Genomic DNA, 25448 nt, shown 5'->3' on the forward strand with positions numbered 1-25448 from the left:
GGAGAAATAACTTTTGAGGAACACCAGACAGCTGAAACTGGCTGAATCAAAGCAGTCAACCAGTTCCTACCACCCATTGGCGTTACAGTATGAAGAAAACAAATCCTCCTAAGAAATGGTCTGGGAGCTGATAGGCACTCTGAAAGCCTTCTCACCTATAGCTGTTAAGTTAAAGGGATTTTCCATAAGAAAGTAGACGATTATATCTTCCCTCTGTAAAGGCATTGTTTTCCATAGATCTGACCTCCAGACGTTCACCTCTTACATTTACTCATTAAAGCGAATTTATGAGGCAACATGGAACTCAAGCACAGTTTGATCTGAAATGTGAGCATGCCAGCTCTGCTCACAGGATGGTTGCATGCACAACGGGAAAGATATAACTACACTGAAGGAAAGAGGCCTGACTACAGTCACCCTCATCTTTGATATAGAGAACTTGCCCGCAGATTCTACAGGTACCAGCATGTAATGGTCCGTCTTCATCGGACCAGGTGTGTCAGGACTTGAGGTTCCGCCTGTTGATACCAGGGTATTATTTGTGCTCACGGTTGTTTGTTTAAAAAACACACGTTTCTGTCTAATTAGCTGCAAATCTTCAGCAGCCCCTGGTGCAGGTCCATGAATGAACACAGCACCACAATACAGACTTCTTTCGGGCACAAGTGGGGATAGGAAAGCTGGTGGGGGAGGCAGGCACAAGGCAGTACATCAAGTAGGTCAAATTCATCCCTGGTGAACCTCCACTGAAGTCAATGGTATTATACCGGGGACTAACTGGGCCCAGTGATCCCAAGGTTACAAAACTGCCCATTCATCTTAGGCAGCTGAGACAAACCTGTGCAGAGGAAGCAAAATTCTTCAGAGCTATCCCCTGATCTGACAAAGTGTAATTCATCTCCCTTCTTCCTTCCTAATTTATTGGAAACACCATTTACTGCGGCATTCAGATAGATCATAAATTTGACCCCATTCATTTGTCATCTTATAGTTCCTTCCACCTGTTCCACTTTTCAGGATGAATCCAGCTTCAACTAAAATTAATTTGAAACAAAAATTAAGTGAAGAATTGAGTGTTAAAAGCTGATAGATAGCGACCAGTAGACTAGTACTGTGAGGAACACAAAGGTTCCCTGTACTAATCCAGCAGTAATCTCAGGCCTGATCTAAAGGGCCTGCATTTTTACAGAGGTTGGATATATTGAACTTCATCCTTCTTACAAGCTCATCTTTGGGCATCTCCCAAGACTGGGTTTAGAATAAAAGGGAGGATGGTGCCATTTGCAGGGGCTCACTTGCTTCCTCACAAATAACTGAATTTGGCCCTCCAATGTCAGGGAGAAAGATCAAAAGAAAATCTTTCCCCCACTATTTTAAATATATTTATTTTCTGATGCTATTTTTCTGACTCTAGCATCACTAACATTCCCAGTGCTCATGAACCTATTTATTTTCCATCTGTTGTCTGCCTGCTGGAAACAATTCTAATGCATTGCACAAGTCTTTTTCTCCTGTCAGCTGCAGCAAGAGAAGCCACTCAAAGTCTTGTTTTGAGGGGGGGAAGGGGGAAGCAAGGCCAGTGCTGACAGACACAGCAAAGCAGCAAGTGCAGGACTTTGAAGAAATTGGGGATGGGAGACAACTGTTTCGAGAAGAAGGAATGGCACAATGTCTATTCAGCAAGAGAAGGGCTGGGGCAAAGCTAAAGGAGGAAGTGCAAAATAGCAGCCTGGGGATGGGAAATAATTATTCCAGATGCTGGTTCATCCACATGGGCTGGGTACAGGTAGGTGATTGTATTCTTTTGTTTTTCATGTATTTGATGGTATTACTGTAGGGTCACTCTAGTTGTTAGTGGAGAGGGGTTCGGGGTGCTGTGGCTCAACATCAAAAGTGGTGTTGTCCTCTCCTCTTCTTTTTAATTTACCTCTAAAATGCAACACTTTATGAAGTATTTCCATAGTAGATTTTAATATGTTAATGACAGCTGGGACAGTCCAGAAATCTAAATAGCCCTATATAAAGAAAGGGCTTCCTCTTCCATTTCTCATCGCCAAGAATTTTTATTAAATGATATCGCAAGTGACACCAGATTACAGGACCCCATATTTAGTCAGAAATGGAGAGGTTTTGGAAGAGGATTTTATGAACAAAATTTACTGATATCAAAGATTTCATTAGAGGAAAAGATAGCAATGGAAAGCACGTCCTCTCGTTGTTGGGAAGAGGTATTATTAATGTCATTGAGAAGTAAGCAGATGAAGATAAAGGACTGGAATTTTGCCACCATATGTTTAAAAGGCATTCAGCTATGTAGTTCTAACGGGCAGCAGCTGTTTTAAATGTAAAGGATGCAATTTAAAGCAAGCAGTGACTTTGCTGGGAGACAAGTAAGCCCACAGCATACTAGTCCCTTTCCGTGTTCTTTCCATCTAGAAGGTCCTCTGTGGCCTCTTGATTTGAGTGTGTATTGGGACAAGCCTTGGTCTCTCAAAACTATTCCCTGTGTGTTGCCAAATCCAATGGGCAAATGTTCTGAAAAGGGGATTCTGTCCCGCTTTGGTCCAAATGTAGTTATTATGACTAGTTGAGCCTAAGCCTCACCCCAGCCTGCACTCTCTGAGCCTGTATTTTCGTCTTTTGCAGTACATCCAATTTAATCATGTTTAGCACTTTCCAAACAGCAAAGCAGATGTTCTCTGTAATGCAGTTTTTGATGAATGCACAAGAAGCTGAAGCCAGTGACAATGTAATCCACCAAATGCCTGTGAAGGAATCCATAGCTCCTCTGCCTAACAAGTTTTCTTCCTGACGTCATTTTGGGGGATGCCAAATAACAAAATATTGGGTGTGGGGCGGGGAACAACAGATATTGTCTGGGGGACCTATTCATTGACACAACAGAAACTATGCAGTGACTCTTCTTCTAGATCTGGTGGATAAGGTGTAAAATGTACATCTGCACTTCTAAGTTATTTCACCAGTAAACTGTTTCAAATTAAAACCAGATGGGTAATGGTGAAGCAATGAGATTTTTCCTGGGTTCAGTAAAACAGCTGGTATTGCTGCTATTACTCATGTTCGTGTGCACGTAAAGGTCTTGTAAGTCTGAGAAAAGTATCTCAGTCAGGTAGCAGCAATGTATGGCAGACTCTGTCTGTAGAAAAAACCCAAATGATTTGCTGCCGAGGCATCCTTGTATTACCTGTGCACATGAATGGATTTATTCTGGCATACCTATGACTATAGTAGGAAAAAAGAAGCATTGCTTCTTTTTGCCCTAACTAAAGATGTTAAATAAAAACAAAAACAACTCTTTCTTGTATGACAAATGACAAAATGACATTTAAAAATACACACTCGAATCACTAATATGCAGTGTCCCTAAATTGTAGGGTTTATTCTTTGCGGACTAAAAGAAAATAAAGAAGCCTTCCAATAATCTGAAAACACTGTATCCACCAACTTTTGAACTCTACTGGAAGGAAAGGATTGTTGGGGGCTGTAGTTCATTTGCCAGTCCTGGCTTCCCCAAAATAAAAATATTATTTGTTATTAGAATCCTAGAGCTGTGAACTGATGTTAACTGACTCTGACTGGCAAGCTAATATATTTCAGAAGCCTGCATGAGAAAAGGATTTTTGGTGTGTCTCTGTGTAATAATATTTGCTCTTTCATGAATAATTTGTTTCTGGAAAAAGGCTGAACATAAAAGGCCTTTCAATCTTTGTTTTGAGGGTAGCATTCTGATAACAGTGCTGGATGGGACGCAGCCTCACATTTCCATGCTTTATACATATATTTCTTTTGCATCATTTCTGTTTCACTTGCAAGCTCAGAAAACGACTGCCTTTTAAGGAACAAGGGTTACAAATAGGATGACTGCATTAAATTCTGTAACTTTTCCACATACCAATCATCACAAGAGGTGAGCTGTGAACACTGGAATGTCTTTATCTCTCACTGGCAATGAGTCAGCTGCAACACATGAAAGGCTGGATCCTAAAGTGAGCTCAAGTAAAACCCAAGGGTTTATACCAACTTATTTTATTTGGATATATTTATTTGGACTGCTTTAAAAATTTTCATCTTGAAGCTTTCATGGAAGAACCACTGCATAAAAAAGGACAGAAGAGTAAAGAGAGCCTCCTCCAAACAGAAAACCAAATCCAAATTGCAACTGTTTAGATGGACAGAATCCGTCTCTGTACAGGCCAACAAAGAAGGTTCTGTATGGCACATGCACCTGTCAATGTTATTTCTAAGGCACTGATAATGGTGGTATCTCAACACTGAAAATACTATGAAGAAGCTAAAGAATTCAGAACACATGGTGATTTCCCTCTCCGTTCCATGTGTGAATTTATATGCTTGAAGGATTTTTTGAAAGTATTTATGGGCATCACTCCTGGGGAAAGATTTTAGTGAGAAGGTGGGTCTTATACTTCAATCTGAATAAAACCATGTTTGGAGTCAATCTGTCTCTTCTACCAAGGAGCTCCACAGCATCTGTTCTCCTGCTACGAATGCTCTCTTGCCCAAGTCAAATAGTTGACCCCTGGTTCTTTATAGCTGTGTTGTCCCAGTGGAGCTCAGCTGTCTTGGGAGACCAGAACTTCTGAGGCCGTCACTGAAGTAGCCAGGTTTCAATTTGTTAAAGCATTTGCAGATAATGATTGGGACTTCACATTTTTTTCTGAAATGAATGAGGTCCCGATGGAGTTCACAAAGCACAGGTGTGATGTGCTAGTTTTGGTTGTTGTTGCTAAGGCGACATGCCGCACTAAATTCAGCCTTTGTGTGATAGCTGCATTCAACCCTACATAGAATTACAGTAGACTAATGTGGTGAATCACCAAGGCAAAAGTGTTGATTATCCTTACATGAGAAGAAAGGGTACATTTTTCTGGCCAGCTGGAGATGCAAGAAAGCATTCCTTGCCACTGTGGCTATTTGCATGTCTGGGAGTAGCAAGGAGTTTGAGGAGGACCCTGAGGTGCCACTCCATTTTGATCTGATGAGATTCCATGGACCACTGATTGGTAGTTAAAGCTTTGGTGAGGATAAGGTATTGGTAGGGTTTCTATGCTGAGGGTAAGTGATAGTGATACACATCACTTCTAGGCATTGGGCCATCCTGGTGGTGGAGGAGCTGCCTCAGAGAATGAGACATTCTGTCAGATCTGGATAAGGTGTCTCCCAGTTTCTCTAAGCAGTCTCATGTAGAGCTGAAAGAGGAAGGGAGAGAGACTGAGCCTTATGGATTGCTGCATGATAGAGGCCTAGTAACAAACAGCAGGTGTCCATCACAACTCTGTGGGACCACTGAGATAGGAATGTGGATCCACTTGAAAGATGCCCATTAAAAAATCTCATACGAGTGTCAACAACCCTTTATGATCAACAGTGCAATGCCTGCTTATAACAATAACCATGTTTTCTTTCTTATTCTGTCAAGAGCCTTTCATGGCTGGAGGAGACCACTTCTATGTACTCCGGCAGAAGGAAAAATGGAAGGGGAATTGATGAGGAAAACAATTACAGAGGAATTAGGCTACTTTATCTTATGTTTATTATTTGGGAAGAAGTGTTAAGGAAGGAGGGATGAACAATTATGTATTAATTGTCTATAGAAGACTTTCCCCCATTCAGCTACCCTCCGATAATACTCAGACTATCAAAATTTCCTTTGCTTTTGTGCTGATCTCACAGCTGGAAGGGGTTCCATCTGTAAAGATGAGTCTGTAACAGCTTTGCTCTAGTCTAGACCTATACTGATACAGTAATGACTACAGTCCTCATAGCTAATTACTGCTTCATTTCCCCCATCCCTCCTACTCCACTCCCCAAAGTAATTAGATGCCTATGACCGTTAACCCACGTACAACAATTATTTAATTCCTCTCTTTGTAAGCTACAATCTCACCCCAGCTCTGAGCCCTCACTGGAGTGCAAAGTTGCATAGGGTTACTGTACCTGTTAGCCAATAGCTGCGACTTTGTTCCAGAAGGAGAGGTTAGGAAAATTGCCAAGTCTCCACGCCGAGGATGGGTGATAGTGATGCGCACAACCACATGCTCCAAGTAGATCACATGGTGGTTGGAATTATCTGAACAGCCAGTGGCTTTGTATACTGAGTGGACCTGGCTGTCTGGCCGTATTGTTCTGTAACATAAAGATATACCAACAACAAAGTTGTTTCAGGCTTGCTTTCTGGAGAATGGACCAAATCATCCTTGTATGGCATTTATTGGTCAATGTCAGACTACTATTTTTTAGTTTAAAAAAATAAAATTTTAGCATTATCTTGGTTACCAGGCATCTTAGTTAGCATAATCTTAGTGACCAGCTGAGGTTTGCTGATGGCATCAGAGAATGTCACTGGACCACAGCTTATTAATTCACAGAAATGCCTGGCTCCATGGTTGTTGCTTAAATAATATTGACTACTGTGTATTAGATAGTGAATATCATTAACATGCAGGGGATCAGATCCTCATCTGGTATAAAGGACATCGCTTCCTGGAAGCGTGGCAATTTTCAGCAGCCGAGGATGTGGTCCATTAAGTACATCTATCATTTAAGTACATCATTCATTTTTAGTGAATTTGGTGTTTTGGAAGTGTGTCTGAAGACTGATCTTCTCTGTGTAGCCACAGAACAGGCTGGGCACATACAGTGCGAAAACAAACTTCCCTCAGGCTGCGGGGCTTGACTAGATGACCTCTCGATGTCCCATCCAGCCCTACAGTTCTATGATTTATCAAGAGCAGGATAGCTTTCATATGGGCAAATCAAAGAGAGCACAAAGAAAGGTACATTGTATCAACTGCTTTACATGTAAATATATGAACCACTGAATACAACATGTATTACTTGGCTTGGTGATCCGTGTTCTCCACACACACATGCTGTTGAGGGACTGTTGTCCATTTTTCTGCTTCCATCACTATAGCTTCAGCATCCATCAGTCCAAATCCATATAGGTGGCTCACTGTCAGATGTAAACAAAATGGTTACAATCACAACATAGCACATTGCTGTTTTGCTAACAGAATGGCATCATTAGTCATTGCAGTCATCAACTAAAGGCTACTGCTTCATCATTCCTGTTGCTCAGGAGCACCCAAAGTTTCCTCACCAAAAGCTATTCTGGCAATAAGGGCTATACCTCATTTGCACAAAATAGAGCATAGTGCAGCTGTTTAGATCTTCATTGCAGACATAGCCAATGGATACTACAGATCCCAGCATGCATTGCTTCATCAAGAACTGGGTAGCCCAGACATTGTAAAACTCCAGGGAGTGCAACTGCCTAACAGACTGCCCTGTGGTCACCTGCTTTAATTCAATCCAGTCCTCTACCATGAACCTGCAAACAAATGTTAGAAGGTGGAAGGAGCCAGAAGTGTGTTATCTCTGATAATTCAAATGCCTCGCAACCGCAACTACAGACACATTCTGAAGGTGGCTGACTCACTGGGTGTTTGCGATTTACACAGGGCCAGACTGGGGCTTTTAGATCCTGGTACAATCCACTCCTTGTTTCTCTGTGCACAGGGGGAATGTGGATGTTGCTTCATGCTCTCTCAGATGGTGCAGTATGTTCCTCCTGTGCAGCTGGCCAGCTCTTCCCTCCATTCTTGGGGTAGTTTGTGCAAGGAGGGAGAAATCCCTGTACTTCTCCAATCCCAGGGGTTAAAGTCATCCTGGGCCCTTGAGCAGGGTGCAAAGCAGAAGAGGGGATAGCTCCTTGCTCCACTCCCTCTGCAACCCACACAGGACCAGGGACAATGAAGCCCATAGAGCAGTTGTGACTGTGGGCTCCTCGTATCTCTAACACTAGCAGTTTTAAAGTGGAAAAACCATCATGAAGCATGTTCACAGTAAACAATTCTCTTTCTGTGAGAAATTCAATTTCCTGTCATACCTAATAATTAAGTTCAATATCTCAGAAGAAGGCTTAAAAACATTATCTTTCCTAATTTTAGGTGAATCAGTAATTGAACCCAGATGCATACAAGATACAGAGGCAATGAAATATGTGACAGATTTTCTCCCCCGCCCTGCAAGCTTTCACTTTTGACATTTTACAGTGATAGTCCTGTGAGTATGAACTTGATCCTGTTGTCTCAGGCATGTCAATTATTTCACATACCTGCTCCTGAAAGGTAGAAAGTTACTTTTGATTTTTTTTTTTAACAAAGAACATAAAATATCTAGTACTTAAAAGGGCTTAGTAATAAGCAGCTTCATGGCATACACTGAAGGTTTCACTCACTGACCTGTTAATCAGCTGTGAACTTTTTTTTAGTTCTAATCAAAACAGGAGCTTGCAATTGGTTGTTGATTAATTAGAAGGGACTGCAAACATCAGTGACCATCTGTTACAGCTGCTATAAATCTATATCTTTGGTAGATTTCTCAGGTGGAGATAGTGGAAGGATAAGGGTATGGGAGCGAGTACTTTTAAATCACAACATTTCATCGATAAATCAATTTAGACTGCTACCACAGACAGTACTACAGACAAATCATCAGAAAAACATAAAATGCTGTTTTAATCTCTAATGTGACAAGGCATGGTGTAAGACAAGTCTTTCAAGCTACACTTTGCAGAAAGTTTATGAAACCAGCCTCCAATCAATGCCAAACCAGAACTCAAAGGATTGCATCTATCATTCCCCACCCCCCACAAAATCTTGTTAAACAAATGACAGTTCAAAGTATAAAACCGATCTAAACTTAAAGATCACACCTTCCAAATATGGCAATATCTAATGTTGGCTGAAATGGTCAACTGAAGAAAGCTCTTCAACGGAAAATCCTGCGAGGCATAATGAGTGTGCAATGAACTGTTATTCTTACAATCTCCTTTCCCTTTAGCCCCAAATGCAAGTGCACGTAGAATGGAAACGTGCATTCTAAGACAGCTAAAACACAGCTTGTCTAAGTAATTGGTCAACTAACATTTTCAGAATAAAACAAACCAAAAAAAGACTTCAGAGTGTATAACAGATTCATGCATTCCAAGGCCAGAAGGGACCATTGTGATAATCTTGTCATTGTGATGTTACACTTCCTGTGTAACACAGCCCGCAGAACTTCCACATAATAATTCCTAGAGCATATCTTTTAGAAAAACATTGAATCTTGATTTAAAGATTGTCAGTGATGGAAAATCCACCACAACCCTTGGTTCATTGTTCCAATGGCTAATTACCTTCACTGATAAAAAAAAATGCATAATTTCCAATCTGAATTTATCTAGCTTCAACTTCCAGCTAGCGGATTGTGTTATACTTTCCTCTGCTAGACCATTATTAAATATTTGTTCCCCGTGTAGGTACCTATACACTGTAATCAAGTCCTTCTCTTTGTTAAGCCAGGCAGATTGAGCTCCTTGAGTCTATGACTAAAAGGCATGTTTTCTAATCCTTTAATCATTCTAGTGGCTCTTTTCTGAATCCTCTTTAATCTATCAACATCCTTCTTGAATTGTGGGCACGAGAACTGGACACAGGTTCTAGCAGTGTCAAATACAGGTAAAATAACCTTTTTTCTCCTACTTGAGATTACCCTGTTTATGCATCCAAGGATTGCATTAGATCTTGGGGCTATGCTGTTGCACTGGGAGCACATGTTCAGCTGATTATCCACCATCACACCCAAATCTTTTTCAGAATCACTGAGGTCCCCATTGTGGAAGTATGGCCTACATTCTTTGCTCCAGATATACACATTGACATTTAGGCATACTAAAACACACATTGTTTGCTTGTGCCCAGTTCACCAAGCGATCCAGATCATTCAGTATCAGTGACCTGTTCACTTCATTGTTAACCACTCCTCCAAGTTTTGGGTCAGTGATGATATTATGATTTCTTCAAGGTCACTGATAAAAATGTTAAATAGCAGAGGTCCAGAAACAGATCCCATTGGGACTCCAGTAGAAACACTCATGCTTGACAATGAGTCCCCTTTTACAATTACATTTTGAGAACTTATCAGTTAACCAGCTTTTAATCCATTTAACGAGTGCAATGTTTAATTTTATATCATTTTAGTTTTTTAATCAAAATGTTGTGTGGTACCAAGTCAAATGCCTTAGAGAAATCTAAGTATATTATATCAACATATTATCTTTATCAACCAAATTTATAATCTCATCAAAAACAGATATCAAGATAGTTTGACAGGATCTATTTTCTATAAACCCATCTTGATTGGCATTCATTATATTACCATCCTTTAATACTTTATTAATTGAGTTCAGTATCAGCTGTTCCATTATCTTACTCTGTTTTGATGTCAGACTGATAGGCCTATAATTACCTAGGTCATCCCATTTACCCTTTTAAAATATTGACACAACACTGGCTTTTTTCTAGTCTTTTGAAATTTCCCCCCAATGCTTCAAGACTTATTGAAATCAACATTAATGGACCAGCATTTAAAAGACCTCACCCAGATACCTACCGGGCTTCAAGATTAAACTCAATAAGTTTATGGAGGAGATGGTATGATGGGATAACATGATTTTGGCAATTAATTGATCTTTAACTATTCATGGTAAATAGGCTCAATGGCCTGTGATGGGATGTTAAATGGGTGGGATCTGAGTTACTACAGAGAATTCTTTCCTGGGTATCTGGCTGGTGAATCTTGCTCACATGCTCAGGGTTCAGCTGATCACCATATTTGGGGTCTGGAAGGAATTTTCCTCCAGGGCAGATTGGAAGAGGCCCTGTTTTTTTTGTTTGTTTGCTTTTTTTTTGCCTTCCTCTGTAGCATGGGGCACGGGTCTCTTGCTGGAGGATTCTCTGCACCTTGCAGGAGTGGGTGGGTGAGACTCTGTGGCCTGCATTGTGCAGAAGGACAGACTAGATGATCATAATGGTCCCTTCTGACCTTAATATCTATGAGTATGAGATACATGTTATACCTGCTGATTTTAAAATGTCAGACTTAAGTAAATGTTGGCTAACATGCTCCTGAGATAATAATGGAATGGAAAGAGTATTATCAGCATCATATAATGGGACTACATCATTAGTTTTTTCCCAGATATAGAACAGAAACATTTAATAATAATTCTACCATTTCCATCTAGTAATGGACCAATATTATTGTCAGGATTCCTTTGTTCCTAATATACTGCCTTCTTATTGTCCTTTAAATCTGCTGACTACAGAGTTCTCCTTGTGTCCCTTTGCTTCCCTTATCAATTTTCTACAATTCCTAGCTTCTGATTGATGTTCACCCACTCCTGACACAGCTGAGTGGGATGGTGAGTAGCAAGATTTGGTGATGGCAGGAGTCTGTTCAAGGACATCCCTGGTCAGGCAGGCCTCTGGTTGAGCCCAAAGTGGTTTCTTTACCCTACTTACACACTGAGTTTCCTGAGGGACCAGAGCCTGAATATTCACACTTTAAAAAATAGCTGTTTTGAAATATTTACAGAACAACCCCCCGCCCCTCACACACTATCTTTCCTACCTTTAACACCTATTTTTAAAATGAACATGAGAAGAGATTACCACTAAGGTTGATGGTGCTTATGTTAATTGTCCATCACCATCATTACACTTAATCAATGTTTAAACTCTTTTGTATGGAAGAGGAAAAGTAGGACTAAGAGGCTAGGCACCTGTTTTTACACACACACACACACACACACACACTTACTTTAAACACAAGTACATACTTCCTTGGAAAATATTCCCATCCAAATCAAGTCAGTGGTGTTACTAAAGACTTCCATGTGGAAACCTTCCAGACAGCTGATATTTGGCTGTCTGCAGTGCCTACACTTCGAAGCCCTTGATCAAGTGGGTTTGGCTGGCCGCTGCAAGGACTGAGACAGGGCCATCATTTTCAGACACTAAATAATAATTTAGGAAAACATTACAGAATTAACAAAAGTTGCTGATCACTCCCATCATAAAAGAGGGTTTAATCTCCTTCCCCACTCTTTTCAAATCACACCCCTTCATTTGTACACATTACGAACTCTACTTCTGCTGCGTCTGACAGTAACCAATTCTGGCACCTCCAAGAATGGTAAAAAATTACTTTGACAGCATATATGGGGCTAGGCATGCCGTTTGGGTAACATCTAGAGATGTGATTGCCATTGGAAAAGAATACAGACTCACTTCTGCTGACACAGGTAGGATAACAACATTAGCAAGGTAATCATGATGTGCTGTCTTTGCTGTCTAGGGTCTGGGCTACATGGGGTGTGTGTCTGTGTTTCAAACTAAGATACGCAACTTCAGCTATGCTATTCACGTAGCTGAAGTCGAAGTATCTTAGTTCGACTTACCTGGCCATCCTCATGGTGGCGAATCGACCGCAGTGGCTCCCCCGTCGACTCCGCTTACTCCTCCTGCCGAGGTGGAGTACAGGCGTTGATTCGGGGATCGATTTATTGCGTCTAGATGAGACGCGATAAATGGATCCCTGATAGATCGATCACTACTATGTTAGGGATGGTGTGGAGATGGCTCTTCACACGCAGAGCTTCAGGGAGATTTCTACCTCATTGACAGAAGAGGAACATGGAATGGGAGCAAGCCTGCTGCTGTTCCACTTCAGCAGCAGTGTACTCCCCCTCCATGCCCATTTAACTCTGCTGGCGGGTGAATGCATAGGGAGCCCACGGTCCTGCCTCCTCTCCACTCCCTTTGACATAATAATGTTGTCAGGTGTGTTGGGAGGAAGCGGCCTCTGCACTCTCTGAGAGGAGGGACTGCAACTGTGCTCTAGGGATTGCTCAGGGGTGCAAAGAGCAGAAATGGTCCCTGAGCTATGTCTCTCCTCATGCACACACATGTAACCTGGCCTACTATTGTTTATACAGCTTCACAGGTGTACACAGAGCTTTACATGTACATAAAAGGACAGGTTTAAGGAGAAAACTAGTCTCACAAAGCAAATATTGAATTTTAGCTGATCTCTTTACTCTTCTTATCATTAAAGATTCCTAGAGGCTTATGTCCATTTATTTATCCACAGAGCAGCTCCCCTTACCCCCACTATAAAACCAGAGACCATCTAGCAATGATTAACTATGCAAGCTTATCAGATCTTCCCCAGTTTTTCTAGGAAAGGTACGTAATCCCTTTATTTTGGGCCAACACTCTCATGCATAGGAAAAGATGTAGGATGTTTAGGAAAAGACTGTTCTTCTTTATACATAACGGTGATGTAAACTTCATATTATGTGCTGCCCCCCCCCTAAAGTGCAGCCTTTAAAGGACAGAATCCATTCCCAAGATTTGATCAAATGCAGAAGTATTAATGACTGTTACGTATAAATGCAGTCATTACTTAAAATCTTGTAGTCTCTTGGTGAACTGGGCCAAATTGAAAATACAGTACTTATAATGTCTAATATAGCTAAACTGAATTTAAGTTATGCTGCTACACTTTGCCCTTGTCCATGTTAATGAAATGATCTTCAGTTCTTCTGATCACCTCTTCTCACAGACAGTTTAGCCACTATAAGAGCGCCTGATTATTAAATCCCCCTTCAGATACTGGACTGACAGAAACAAATGAAACAACTATATGGGATGCAGAATGTCTTCTCCTAATTTGATATTATTCAGCAATTGTCACTATTCCCCCTAATTTTCCAATCCCTGAAAACAGCTTTGACAGTATAGAGGTATTGCCTAATGTTTATGTTGGTAGCATGCTTTATACTACCAATATTGAATCAATGGAAGACACTGCTGGCAGTAGGAGAGTTTAGAAATACATCTGGGGGAAGAGTCTCAACTAGTGTAAATTGCCAGTGAAGTGAATTTACACCAGTTGTGGATCTGGCCACTGATCTCATCTGAAGCCACTGGTATGTATCCAGCCAGCTGGAACCTGCAAAATTACTTGCCTGAAATGCCACTATATATGGCATGTTTCTGTGCTTTTAGATATTGTTCAGCTAGATTGGGAGAAATAAAATAGCAGGATTTCTTTGGAGTTTTGGATTTGTTTTGTGTTATTCTAGACCCAGGCATCTATATCAATCTCACTGAAAATCAAATGAGGACAGAATCATCTGTACTGAAATGCTTTAAAATACAAGACTGTGCTAAATATTTAACTGAATCTGAATTTGTTTCCACAGCTGTATTGGTGCTGTGCATATTTATCAGACAGAGGTGCAAGTGTAACTAGCGCTGTAGTGAAAGTAAACAGGAAAATTATTACACTTGCTTAGGAAATTTTGTAGTATTCCTCTTTACACAGGATTGCTCTCAGTCTGACTGTGTTTTAGATCTTGTGGGGGTTTTTGTTGTTGTTTTTTTGTTTTTGGATATGCTGATGCCAGATATTGTGCTGGCAACTCTGTACTTGACAACAGAAATTCCAAAACATCTGTGTTTAATTGGCAGTGAAAAGCTTCCCTCTTTCAATTCTCCCTGCTTGCCTGTAGATTGTCCTTCTCATCTACAAGGATGTCTGTATTTCACAGGAATTTGGTCAATATTTGTTTTTTTTAAAAAAGGATTTCACAATATCTTAAACATGAAGAGATTCTTAATACTTCTGAAATTAGCCACTCTCCCCTTGTTACTCATCCTACAACTTCTTCCATCCCTCATCCTTCCGCAAGATGATCTTAGAATGGATCTTCTGCCCAAACTTTTTGACAGGTTATTAAAGATGGATAACTTACTAAATAGATTTAGTTCCAATTCCATATAACTTTAATTAATTTCTGTCATTTGATTAGCTTTATTGCAAATGTTAGAAGTATTTTGGTATGTCAAGTATAAAGCAGATTTATTTAAAGGAAAAATGGAGGGATGGTAAAGGATGCTACAAGGAAAATGTGTTTGTTTTTAAGTAGCACTGCTTAAGCTTTGTCCTATTTTGCCTGTGTCAAATTACAGCGAAAAGAATTTTTGAGATTTTGAATTAGAACTTAGCATTTTTCAGCCACATCCTTAAATCCCAATTCCCTTGTGTTGTGCCAAAAGCTACCAGTAAGTTAAAATAATGGGATTTGACTTTTGAAACACATAACTGTGCTGCACAGCCAACGACAAATTACGTGATACTGTTCTTTTTACTCTTGGGGATAAAACCAACACTCATGCTTTTCAAATTCACATAATGTATCTGAAACTCAAAGGAGAGTATAGAAAGAATGCAATCGTATTCCTTGCATTTTTATGTTTCTGCTTATAACCAAAATGTAAATGTTTCTGCTTACAGCCAAGACAACAGAAAACCACATATTTCCCCAAAATACAGATAACTCTAAGGACAAAGCAAGAATAGAAGGAAATTTCAGTTTCTGTTCCAAGGATCACACAACATAATGGTCTGTCTGTAGGACAGAAAGGTGCAGTGTGCACTACCCTATTTATTACATTACATTATAATGGGATACACTGAAAATTTGGGGGCCAGATATGCAGATAGAAAAGTGATAGCAAATAATCAGAAAAAGGATACAATGTATGTTGTTTGTTCAATAAAACTTATGTTTAACTTCTGCATGTAATTATATCAACCCAGTGACTGATTATTTGTATCAGTAAGCTTGATTTCTTCAGATAATACCAACACTATATTATCCAACATCACACTCAAGACTACCATATAGATTTTATTGGTAGATTGAACTATCTGACTGAAAGTCACTACTGAGTGTTCTGTGATCTATAAGAAATAAAATAAAGAGGTCTGTGGCACACTGGCAGAGCAGCATGTAGAAGTTTATACTTCCACGGTCGGTTCAGTCTGGTGGATAAAGAATTTCTGTTTGCAGTTCTGTCAACATAGCATCCTTTATGAGACCTAAATTCACTTTAAAAAACAACAAACCTTAGGATGCAGAAAATCAACCTGCAGACTGCATTTATAATTACATCCTCACAATAATCGCCTATTTCAGGAATTTAAAATACACCTGCATATTAGCTTATGTACTAGATGAAGACTGGTTGACTAAAAGGACTTGTAATAGGAGACAGAGCTCTTCACTTCTGGGTCACCGATGCAAATCAGGCCCCAGGCAGTAATGACTGAAAATCATTACTCTTTGATGGTCATTTGGTAGCTTATGAGAAACAGGTCACTAGTTAAGTCCACTACCTGTGGATGCACTGTCATCCACATCACAGAAAAACACTATTGCATTTTCATATTTGTTGAGAATCTCATCAGAGTGATCAAGAAACCTGATCTATCTCCTTGTCCCCTAGAAAAGTTACCTTGTGAAATGTGTTGAGATAGAATGAGAAAACCTGCCCTGCCCCTACTTTTTCTATGATTGCCCCCCACCTTCTGGCATGGGTATCACACTATATGATAGGATTTTGGCCATAAAGACTGCACTGAAGCCATTCATTTCTATCTCTTATAAAATGACTCATTTTGTATGAAGGGAATAAATCTAAGGGTTGTATGCTGGTGCACTAGCTTTATAAAAGGTTTGTTGAAAGAAAGTTGGCTATGATGCATGTGTGGTAATGTAAGCTATAATTTTTAAACTCAGTGATGGTCATTTTACAGTGTATTTCTCCAAAAGAGACAACTCCATTGCAAAACCAACTGTCTGTAAATTTTCTTTGAACAAAACAAGCCATTTGTGACTGGAGCAAAATGTAATTAAAAACCCACTCATTTCCCTTTTTAAGACTCTTCAGGCCAAATTTCCCCTTGAATGTGCATCTGAGGTTCCCCATGATATTAAAAGCAGATGGATCTAACCATATTTGGATTACAGAAAACAAACAAACAAACAACCTTTCATTAAGAATTTATAAGAAAATAACTCCAAACAAATTATGACAGATTAGTTGAGTGAATTCAAAGTGGAAATGCTGACAGATCTTTAGCTATAGACACACGAATACCATTTCTGTGCTGCTTAAAGTATCAGGTGCATAGTGAAGAACATTTCTCTTGTGTTGCCTTATGTAATTTCTGTATCTTTTTGAAAGTGCTTATGTTCCAGTAGAATATCAACATTTAAAAGAACACCTGACTAAGCACAGGGACAGTATCAGATTTCAGCAACATATGGATGAATAAAAAATACATTGTGGTTACGGTATACATATTTAATAAATAATAATAATACAATAAGTATTTATAATAATTAAATATCCACCTCAATAACCCTGTAAGGTGAGTAAGTATTATAATAGGTATAGATAAGTGAACTAAAACAAAGAAAAGTTAAATAATTGGCCGAAGTCTATCAGAGTAATTGGCAATGTAAAAAATAGACCTACGGGTGACATCCTGGACTCAGGCAAGCTAATGGCAAAGTTCCCATTTACTTCAATGGGACCATGATTTCACCCTAAGAGCCCCGAATCCCAGTCCCAAGCTCTGTCCACTAAACAATACAGTCATCCTGGTGACAAAATATTTGTGAATATAATTACTGAAAATACCCAATAAAAGACAATGAAAATCAAACTCCATTGGCTCTTAGGGACACATTTTATTAAAAAATAAAAAAGAGAGAGAGAACTGAGCTCCACCCACAAAACTCTGCGCCTAACATCTGTGCTTAGAATTATGTATGTGTAAAGTTAGGCAGCTAGATTGAAAAATCTCCCAATTTCCAAGGACTGTTGTTATTAACAGTGGACATAAATGTAATTATGTGATTGCATATATTCCTTGGGCTTTTTATTTTTAAGGACTAAAGGCAAAGTGTTCTGTCTTTCCAGCATAACCATTTCTTACTCAAGTTTAATTCAATAATTCTAGTCTTACTAGGAATAGTTATTATTGCAAACCAGAAAGGTATCATTTTAGTTTTTCATGCAGAGCCTGAGTCTGTTGACCTGTATGGCATGCATGCTATAAGGCTAATTTTTCTTCCCGCAGGCTTTGAAAAAGGGTTGGATTAAGGTGTATTAAAGGGAAAAAGTCAAACGTTATCATTTCTGTGGGCTGGCTGGTGTTGTTGCTGTCAGTTCAGTCTGCAATTTTTATAATGTATATTTCTTGAAAACTGTTTGTTCATAGCCTGGATTATGCAATGGATGCCAAGCCTGGAAGCTCTCTGGGGCAAGGACTGTCTTCTTTATTGCTTGTTTGTACGGTGCCAACCACAATCCATCTCATCCTTGAATAGGGTTTGTAGGTGCTACTGTGATATAAATAAGTGTATGGCCTGATTTATCATTGTGTTACTCCAGTTTTAGGGTAGATTAAGTCCACTGAAAACTATTGAGTCACACCACTGTCAAACTGAACCAACTTAGTGGTAAATCAGGCCCACAATATATGAATACTATAAATGCAGAAAAGCAAATTAGAGTGTATTACAATATGTTATAGTCAGTCTATGTTTCTTTATGTATCTAGTCACTGAGGTGTGGCCGCTCAGACTTTCCCAGTTTGACTTTACTGCCAGTCCCTTGGTTCCTTGAGCCAGCAGGGAACAGAACACTGCAGAGATAGCAGCCTCAGCAAGAATTACAGTTGCCATAATGAGGAGTTTTTGATGGGTTTAAAATTGGGAGGAGAAATAAGGATTTTTTGGGGCTCTCTCCAGGCATCCTTTTTTCCTTTCTCTTGAACTCATCTCTGGAACTACCTAACCATGTAGCTGTCAGTACCTATTGTTCCTGCTCTCAGCTGTCTCTTTTAATTTAAAAAGAAAAATTGGGAGGTATATCAATTTCTATTAAGCAAAAATAAACCCTCCTGAGAAGAATCCTACAAGCTTTCAGGTTGCAGAATCCAAACAAGATCTCCTCTCACTTTCTGTTCTACCTTTCCCAGCATCCCAAAAAAGATATGGTGATTCTTGCAAAGGCAGATAAGGTTCAGAAACCAGGCAATTTGTTTAACCTAGTTTTAAATTTGGAGCACCGAATAAAGTAATTTTAACATTACTGATAATTGCCATCTGAGCATTTGCTGATGGAATGGAGGAAATGATCTAGCAAAAAAGAGTCACCTAGAACAGGATGCAATGTCTGGAAAATAAAAACCCTATAATTTTTAGGTCCCACAATCATCTAAAACCCTGTATTGAAAAATCAAAGATTTATGGCCCTATTTCCCCTACCATTTACATTCTATCTCCTCCACTCCTCAGTTTCCACAGTAATCAGTAACTGTAATGATACTTTATACAAATGAAATGATAAAGGTGCTGGCGTCAATTGTATGATTTCTGTGATATTTAAACATGTTTGACATTTCTAAACGGTCACCACTATCACTGGGCACTCCTCCTCCTCCGGGCCCATGCTGCTCACCTATCGTGTTCTATTCCGCCAATGTGGTTCCTTACTGGGAGAAGTAGGGGACTGCATTTCTGAGAGGATCCCAGATAATTTTAGGGACTTCTTCCATCTGCTTCCCTGGTGCTATGCCGAGTGCTGCCCTCATGTGTTCTGAACAACACCAAAAGCCCATGATGAAAGCGAAGGGCAGCAAAATGAGTTAAAATAAAATTAACCAGGTAGGGCAATAAATTAATAATAGCATCTAGATGTTTGACTGTGGTCAAGGAAATAGCTTGGAGATATCGCTCAAATTTAAATCCACATGGACTGGGAAGCTGAGGGCCTGCTACACTAACTCATGGGATCATACCCACTTGGCAGTTTTCAATGACATTTCATTAATGAAGGTGTTTTTTCATTCCCCTCCCCCACCCTTAATTTGCTTATTAAAGGTGATTGCTGAAGGGTCTGGCTTTTGTTGGAAGGTGCATGATATAACAGTCTTTCCTGCTTCTTGATAAATATAATCCATGAAATATTGGAATTCCATAGCAGAGTGGCAGATGCTAGGACCCTGATGAAGGATGTCAGAATCCTCTATTGAGTTACCCTACATTCAGTGGTCTAGACTCTGTATGCTACTGCAGCCTTTTTATGGTGTTGGTTTAAGAGGGTTCCCTGGGTGGTGCAGTTATGGGAATAGTTCTATACCACCACACTGCCCTGCAGCCCCTGGGCGGGGAGGAATAGGGTATGGCCAGAGAGAACTGCAGTCTGGGTATTTTTGGCTGACAAAAGGTCTCATAGGTGGCTGCTATAAGTCAAGAGAGCTTAGAATGTAAGTTTGTCACATTCAGAATTCTTATATTTGTTAGCAATGATTAGCATCTGATTCTTAAATCATGATTTAAAATGTGTGACAGAATGTGTACGGGAAGCTCGTTCAGCTCTTTTGAAATAACCCGCAATGTTGTGCAGACACTACAGTTATTCTCTGAACTTGGTCTGAATACTTACCTTTGACATCAGTTTAAACCTGACCTATTATCAGAATACAAATGGTGTTGTCTTATTTTTCCTCTTTCTGTGTTTCTCCAGTGTTGCCCCCATCTAATACAAGCTCTGCACATCAAAAGAATACTGAGCAGTTATATAGCAGTTTACACATTCAAGGGCCTATTCAAACATTAAGGGCTCTCTCCTGCTCCCAATGAAGTCAATGGTGACATTCAGTAGCCATCAGTGGTACAGGATTAGGCCTTAAATGCTCTGTTACTGCTTTACAAACCATAGCTGTGCTGCTAGGGAGGCGGGACGCAAAAAGGTACATATCACTTGCAGTTCTTACAGGCAACTGGAATGTCTCCAGTGGGGCAAATGCCTGTAGAGGTGGTCAGTAAATGGAAACTATCCGTTAAAGTGTTTATATTTTTCACTGAAATTGGATTTTGCTCTCAGAAGTAATATTATCCCCATTTTAGAGATGAGGAAAACTGAGGCAGAGGTGAAGTGAGTTGTCCAAGACCACACAGTAAGTCACTGGCAGAGTCAGGATTAGAATACTGGCATTCCTGACCCCCAATGCTGTACTCGCTGCTAGACTGCACACTCTTGGACTGCTAATGGAACTTTAGTACCACGTAAAGAAGTATGAAATGGGAAGCTCCTTAAATTAAGGTCCTAACTGTGAATACCTCAGTGATGCCATTCAGAAGAGATGATTATGCTTCTTAAAATTACTTTGTTGCATTCTGTTTCTTTCAACCTACAGACAAGTGAGCACTGATGCTCCATTCTTCTTTTATGATTTCAATATCAACCTGCACTGCTGATTGAACACTTGAACGAGCATGTAACCTTTCCAAAGCAATCTACAGCAGTGGATAAAGATCACCCGTTTTGATACGCCTAAGAGAGGAAGGAAAAAGGATGCTCTCTAACTTTTTGCTAGAATAGAGGCCTGCATTAGTTATAAAAAGAAATTATTTGAGGTGGAATAACAGGTAGAATCTAGCCATGCTGAGCATTCTATAGTTTGCCTAATTTTTTGTAGTGATTGAGGATACAATGCAAACCATATGAACAAGGTCTGTGACTGAGAGTGCTTGTAAAATACATTTTCAAAACTATTTTTTGAGAGTGCCTTGTCCTAAACTACTGTGTAAAGACACCTGTTCACTCTTAGTGAAATAATAATTAAAAAGAAAACCCATTTCTGACCAGGAGGTTCATTCAGCTGACTGCTATTTAACAAGTGCTGTTTACTCTCCAGAAGAAGTATACTGGAAGGAGGGGAGGGAGGAGGAGTGGTATCAGTGCAGTGCAAAGCACAAGGCAGCTCAAGTATTATTCATTAGTTAATCTTTGTCATTCGTGTAAAAAAAGAAAAAGAAAGAAAGAAAACTAGAGCCCTTGTAGCCAGTAGCTACATTTGTGAGCTCCTCCTTTCTGTTCCCCAATGACAAACAGTGAGAGTAACTGTGCTGAGGGATGGTGTTGCCATGCAGCCCAGGCAGGCTGACCCACTTTCAAGTACCAGCTTTTGCTGACCCTTTGAGTGAGAGGTTCTTCCAAGTTTTTGTTGTTTTCACCCTTTGATTTCTCATTTCTAAAGAACCAATCCCCCTTCCCCCTTCTCCCCTTCTTCTTCTAGCATTCATGGAAGAAAGGCAGCTTGTTTCTTGCACCTCACTTTGCCTTAGTCAATTTCAGAAAAATTCTCTTTTCGGCCTTGTTATGAACATGCTTTGGAAGAAATATGGGTCTTGACATCAACAAAATCATGATACAATTCCACAAGGATCAGAGTAATTCATCTATGAAAAACCCATACTTTAACTGTTACTCTTGGCAGCAGCGAAGGATAATAGTGAAATATTATACTAAATATTGCCACGTGCACTAGTAAAATACAGTCTCATTCTTGCCAGCAGCGGTGTGCAACTCCCCCTTCCAGCTCAGGTTTGGATGCTGTGATTTAATCTAACTCTTTTGCTTCTCTTCTATCCAAAAGCAACAGAGGTTTAAAGAGAGCTGGATTTTTATTGGAACCATTTGCTTAGCCTAAGTTGCCAAAATAATTTAGTTAAAACTGGTGCTTTTATTTGGGTTAAAGTTGATCCTTAGCTCCACAGAGGTCGAGGCACTTAGTTTGTCTTTCTCCTTTTGAATTCCACTATGAAGTCTACTGCCGAGTTTTGCCAGGTGAAGTCGTATTTCCTGCCTCCCCACAGTCAGCCAGGTCTACATTCATGATTTTAGACAAGTGGGGGAGAAACCCTCCTTAACTCCTTTACCTCATAAATATCTCCCACCACAATTCAAACATAGCACACGTGTGCCTTCCAGTTGTTGGGGTGTTAAGCCAGAGAAAGAATTGTTGTAACTATAAAGGCCCTGTTGCTGCTGCTAGTATACCATGTGTTAATGCAACTCTTCGATTTCCTAATGAGAGACAACTGCTCCAAGATACACTATAGTATGATACTGAGTACTATGACGTTATTGCCTTTCTTGGGAACAGGTGAAAAAATACAAAGGGATAGAATTCTGGAAATTAGATAGTAACCAAGATGCTACATTTACACCACTTGAAGACCATAGTCTAGATAGTTTCAATCACAATAATAAGATATCAACACACATTTCCTTCCAATACATTTTTAATGCCAGGCTATGCGTCACAGTGACAAGTACTATACTGACAACATCATTAAGTATCTCTCTGTGTGTTCTTGCATGTAGGTGTGGGCCTTTGTATCTCTATCTTTTTTATATGTATTGTAAATGGGTCAAACCCAGACCCTTGACTGTGAAAACATTTTAATTTTGAGGCCGTGTGGAGTTGAATCCCCATTTCCAAAACTATCCTCTATCGTTTAGGTTCTGGATTGGATCCAAAAATGAAAGGGGCCTTTTTTCTGTTTCTAATTCAGATGCAGCGGAAATGTCATGGGGCAGAATTACATATTAAATATGTTCTGTGGTGGATGTTCTGTGATCTGGAATAGGTTAAAGCTAAGGTTTAGATTCAAGGCCAAATTTTAGTGTGAAATTGTGTGAAAATTTGATGGCTCTGATACTTTGTGGACTGTTCTCAGGAGTTTTTGGCACAAAATGGCATAAATCTCACAAGACAGACTCAACTTAAAACTTGGGTGGAATTCCAACCCAGAAATAAAGCCAATAAAGGGTTTAGACAATGGGAACTAGAATTTAAACCATCTTGAAATGTAGAGGTGTTTAGATTCAAGGTCCAATTTTAGCCCAACTAAAATATAAGCAGAATTATATGATATTGCTAGTCATTGACTATGATGGTCTGTATATATATCTATAACAGCTGGTCAAAACCAGTAAAACATTTAGTGAGAACTTTAAAACATGTCTGAGTTTTTTGAAATTTTGAAAAATGTCTGATTGAAAAATGGGATTTCTGTCCCTTGAGACAGTCTGATATTTTGACACTTGTTTCCATCCCAAATCAGGGCAAAAAGCTGAAATATCAAAGCCTTGTTTGTGCAGAATGAAAAGTTCTGAACAATTTCTATTCAGTAATGTCAAAACATTCCATTTTGCCATTTTGAATCAAAATCCCTTATATTCCTAAATTGAAATGTTTTATTTCAGGTTTGCTTGACATTAAATTCTGTGACCTTAACATCAAGCTAGACCATCTGTACACCTGTGCCTGGAAGACACAAAGACCTGGTTAAGATGCTTTACTGCCTGCTTTGTGCTACCAACGTAGCAAAAAGTAGGCAGTAAGGGTTGACCAGAATCCAGCCCATAATACTTTTCTAGTAATTTCAAATCCCAGTCTTTAAAGGAGGAGAAGGAACACATCTCTTTTGTTAATGAAAAAGACTAAAAGCTCCACATATTGCAGGTGACAGACAAACCATCTGAGAATATTTCCCTCAGCTTCCCCTTTAAATGTCCAATTTTGTTTTTGCCTGTCACGGTGAATAAGAAAGGAAGCTCTCACCCTTATAACCAGCAGCATTGGTTTTCCAGTCATTAGAATTCAGATGTCCTGCACGTGAAGTCCTTACAATAATATGCTGTACGTCTCTCCAGGTCAGAGATGGACTAAGGAAAAGGGCAAAGACAAAGTGAAAATCAGAACTTTCTTACCAAAAAGGGGAAAAAAAAAGTCACACAAGTTAAAAAACAAAACCACAAACAAAACCAGTGTTCAAAGTAACATGACCCAGCTTTACAGGATTGATGTGTCAAATTATTTCTACCTCTACTATTCTTTTTCGATTATGAGAGATGCATTAATTGATAGGCAGCCTGTAAAATACACACACTCAGTATTCCACACATGTGAATTTACAAGGATGGATAAAAAAGTGTATTTGACCTAGAGATAACTAATATGACCACCAAGTTGTTCATGTTGCATCTGTACATGGTTGCCTACCTCAGACATGCACAAGAGAAGAAAAGCATAACAGATCACAAGCTGTTTCATATTCATTACGGCCCCAGTCTGGCATTCCTTTCACACTCTAAACTTCCACTGTAGTCATTATGGAAGCGTGAGTCTACATTGTCACTGACTTGCTCATTATCAGCCAGATTCACTACTGGTAATCAGGCAGAGATCAATCCTGTATTCTTTATGTACCCAAAACTCCCAGGAATGAATTTGGGTAGTTAATGGTTGTGATGAAGTGGGAATTTTCTGTAATATTGTATTAGTCCTGTGTGTGCCTCAGTTTCCCTCTGTACTTTGCATTGATACCCTGTGGGTGCAAAAGGGTTAAAAATAAAAAGTTGCTCTTGGGGCAGAGCAGGAGACATGAGGTGGTGTCATGTAACTGTTGGGAGGGGGAATTAATGGATCATTAAAGAACTGGCTGAAACCGACCCATACCGATGGAGGATCGATCCACAAAGACATTGGGAGCCCTAAGGATTGAACAACTGATGCTTATCCAGCAGGCAGAACACGTGAACATTTCCACAGGGGTTGGCAAGGGGGTTGGGGTGGCTGTTGGAGAGACTCAGCAGCTTTCACCTGAGACTGCTAGCGAGTCAGAGCCAGAAATGGATACCATAGCAGCATGGCTGATTGCATTGGCTTCGTGAGTTTGGACTATATCTTAACCTTTGCTTCTCTGTGCTAAACTAAGGGCTTCTGATATAGTGTTCCAGTTGACTAATAAATCCTACTTTGTTTTGAAAAGGCTGCCGGGTGTCACTGCAAATAATTGC

At 39.7% G+C, this 25448-nt stretch overlaps 1 protein-coding gene across 4 annotated transcripts in view; it reads right to left on the bottom strand.

Annotated features, from left to right (window-relative positions):
- The window catches only part of PCSK5 (proprotein convertase subtilisin/kexin type 5), a 299903-nt gene that overhangs the window by 97092 nt on the left and 177363 nt on the right, over positions 1–25448 (bottom strand). For all 4 annotated transcript variants that reach the window (XM_073345119.2, XM_073345120.2, XM_073345121.2 and 1 more), the window contains exons 10-12: positions 24211–24314; positions 6877–6994; positions 5977–6165 (exon numbers count right to left, since the gene is read on the bottom strand). In XM_073345119.2, the coding sequence (XP_073201220.1) occupies positions 5977–6165; positions 6877–6994; positions 24211–24314 (411 nt within the window). The remainder of the gene's footprint in view (positions 1–5976; positions 6166–6876; positions 6995–24210; positions 24315–25448) is intronic.

Source organism: Lepidochelys kempii, chromosome 5, assembly GCF_965140285.1.
Source record: "Lepidochelys kempii isolate rLepKem1 chromosome 5, rLepKem1.hap1, whole genome shotgun sequence".
Lineage (NCBI taxonomy): Eukaryota > Metazoa > Chordata > Testudines > Cheloniidae > Lepidochelys > Lepidochelys kempii.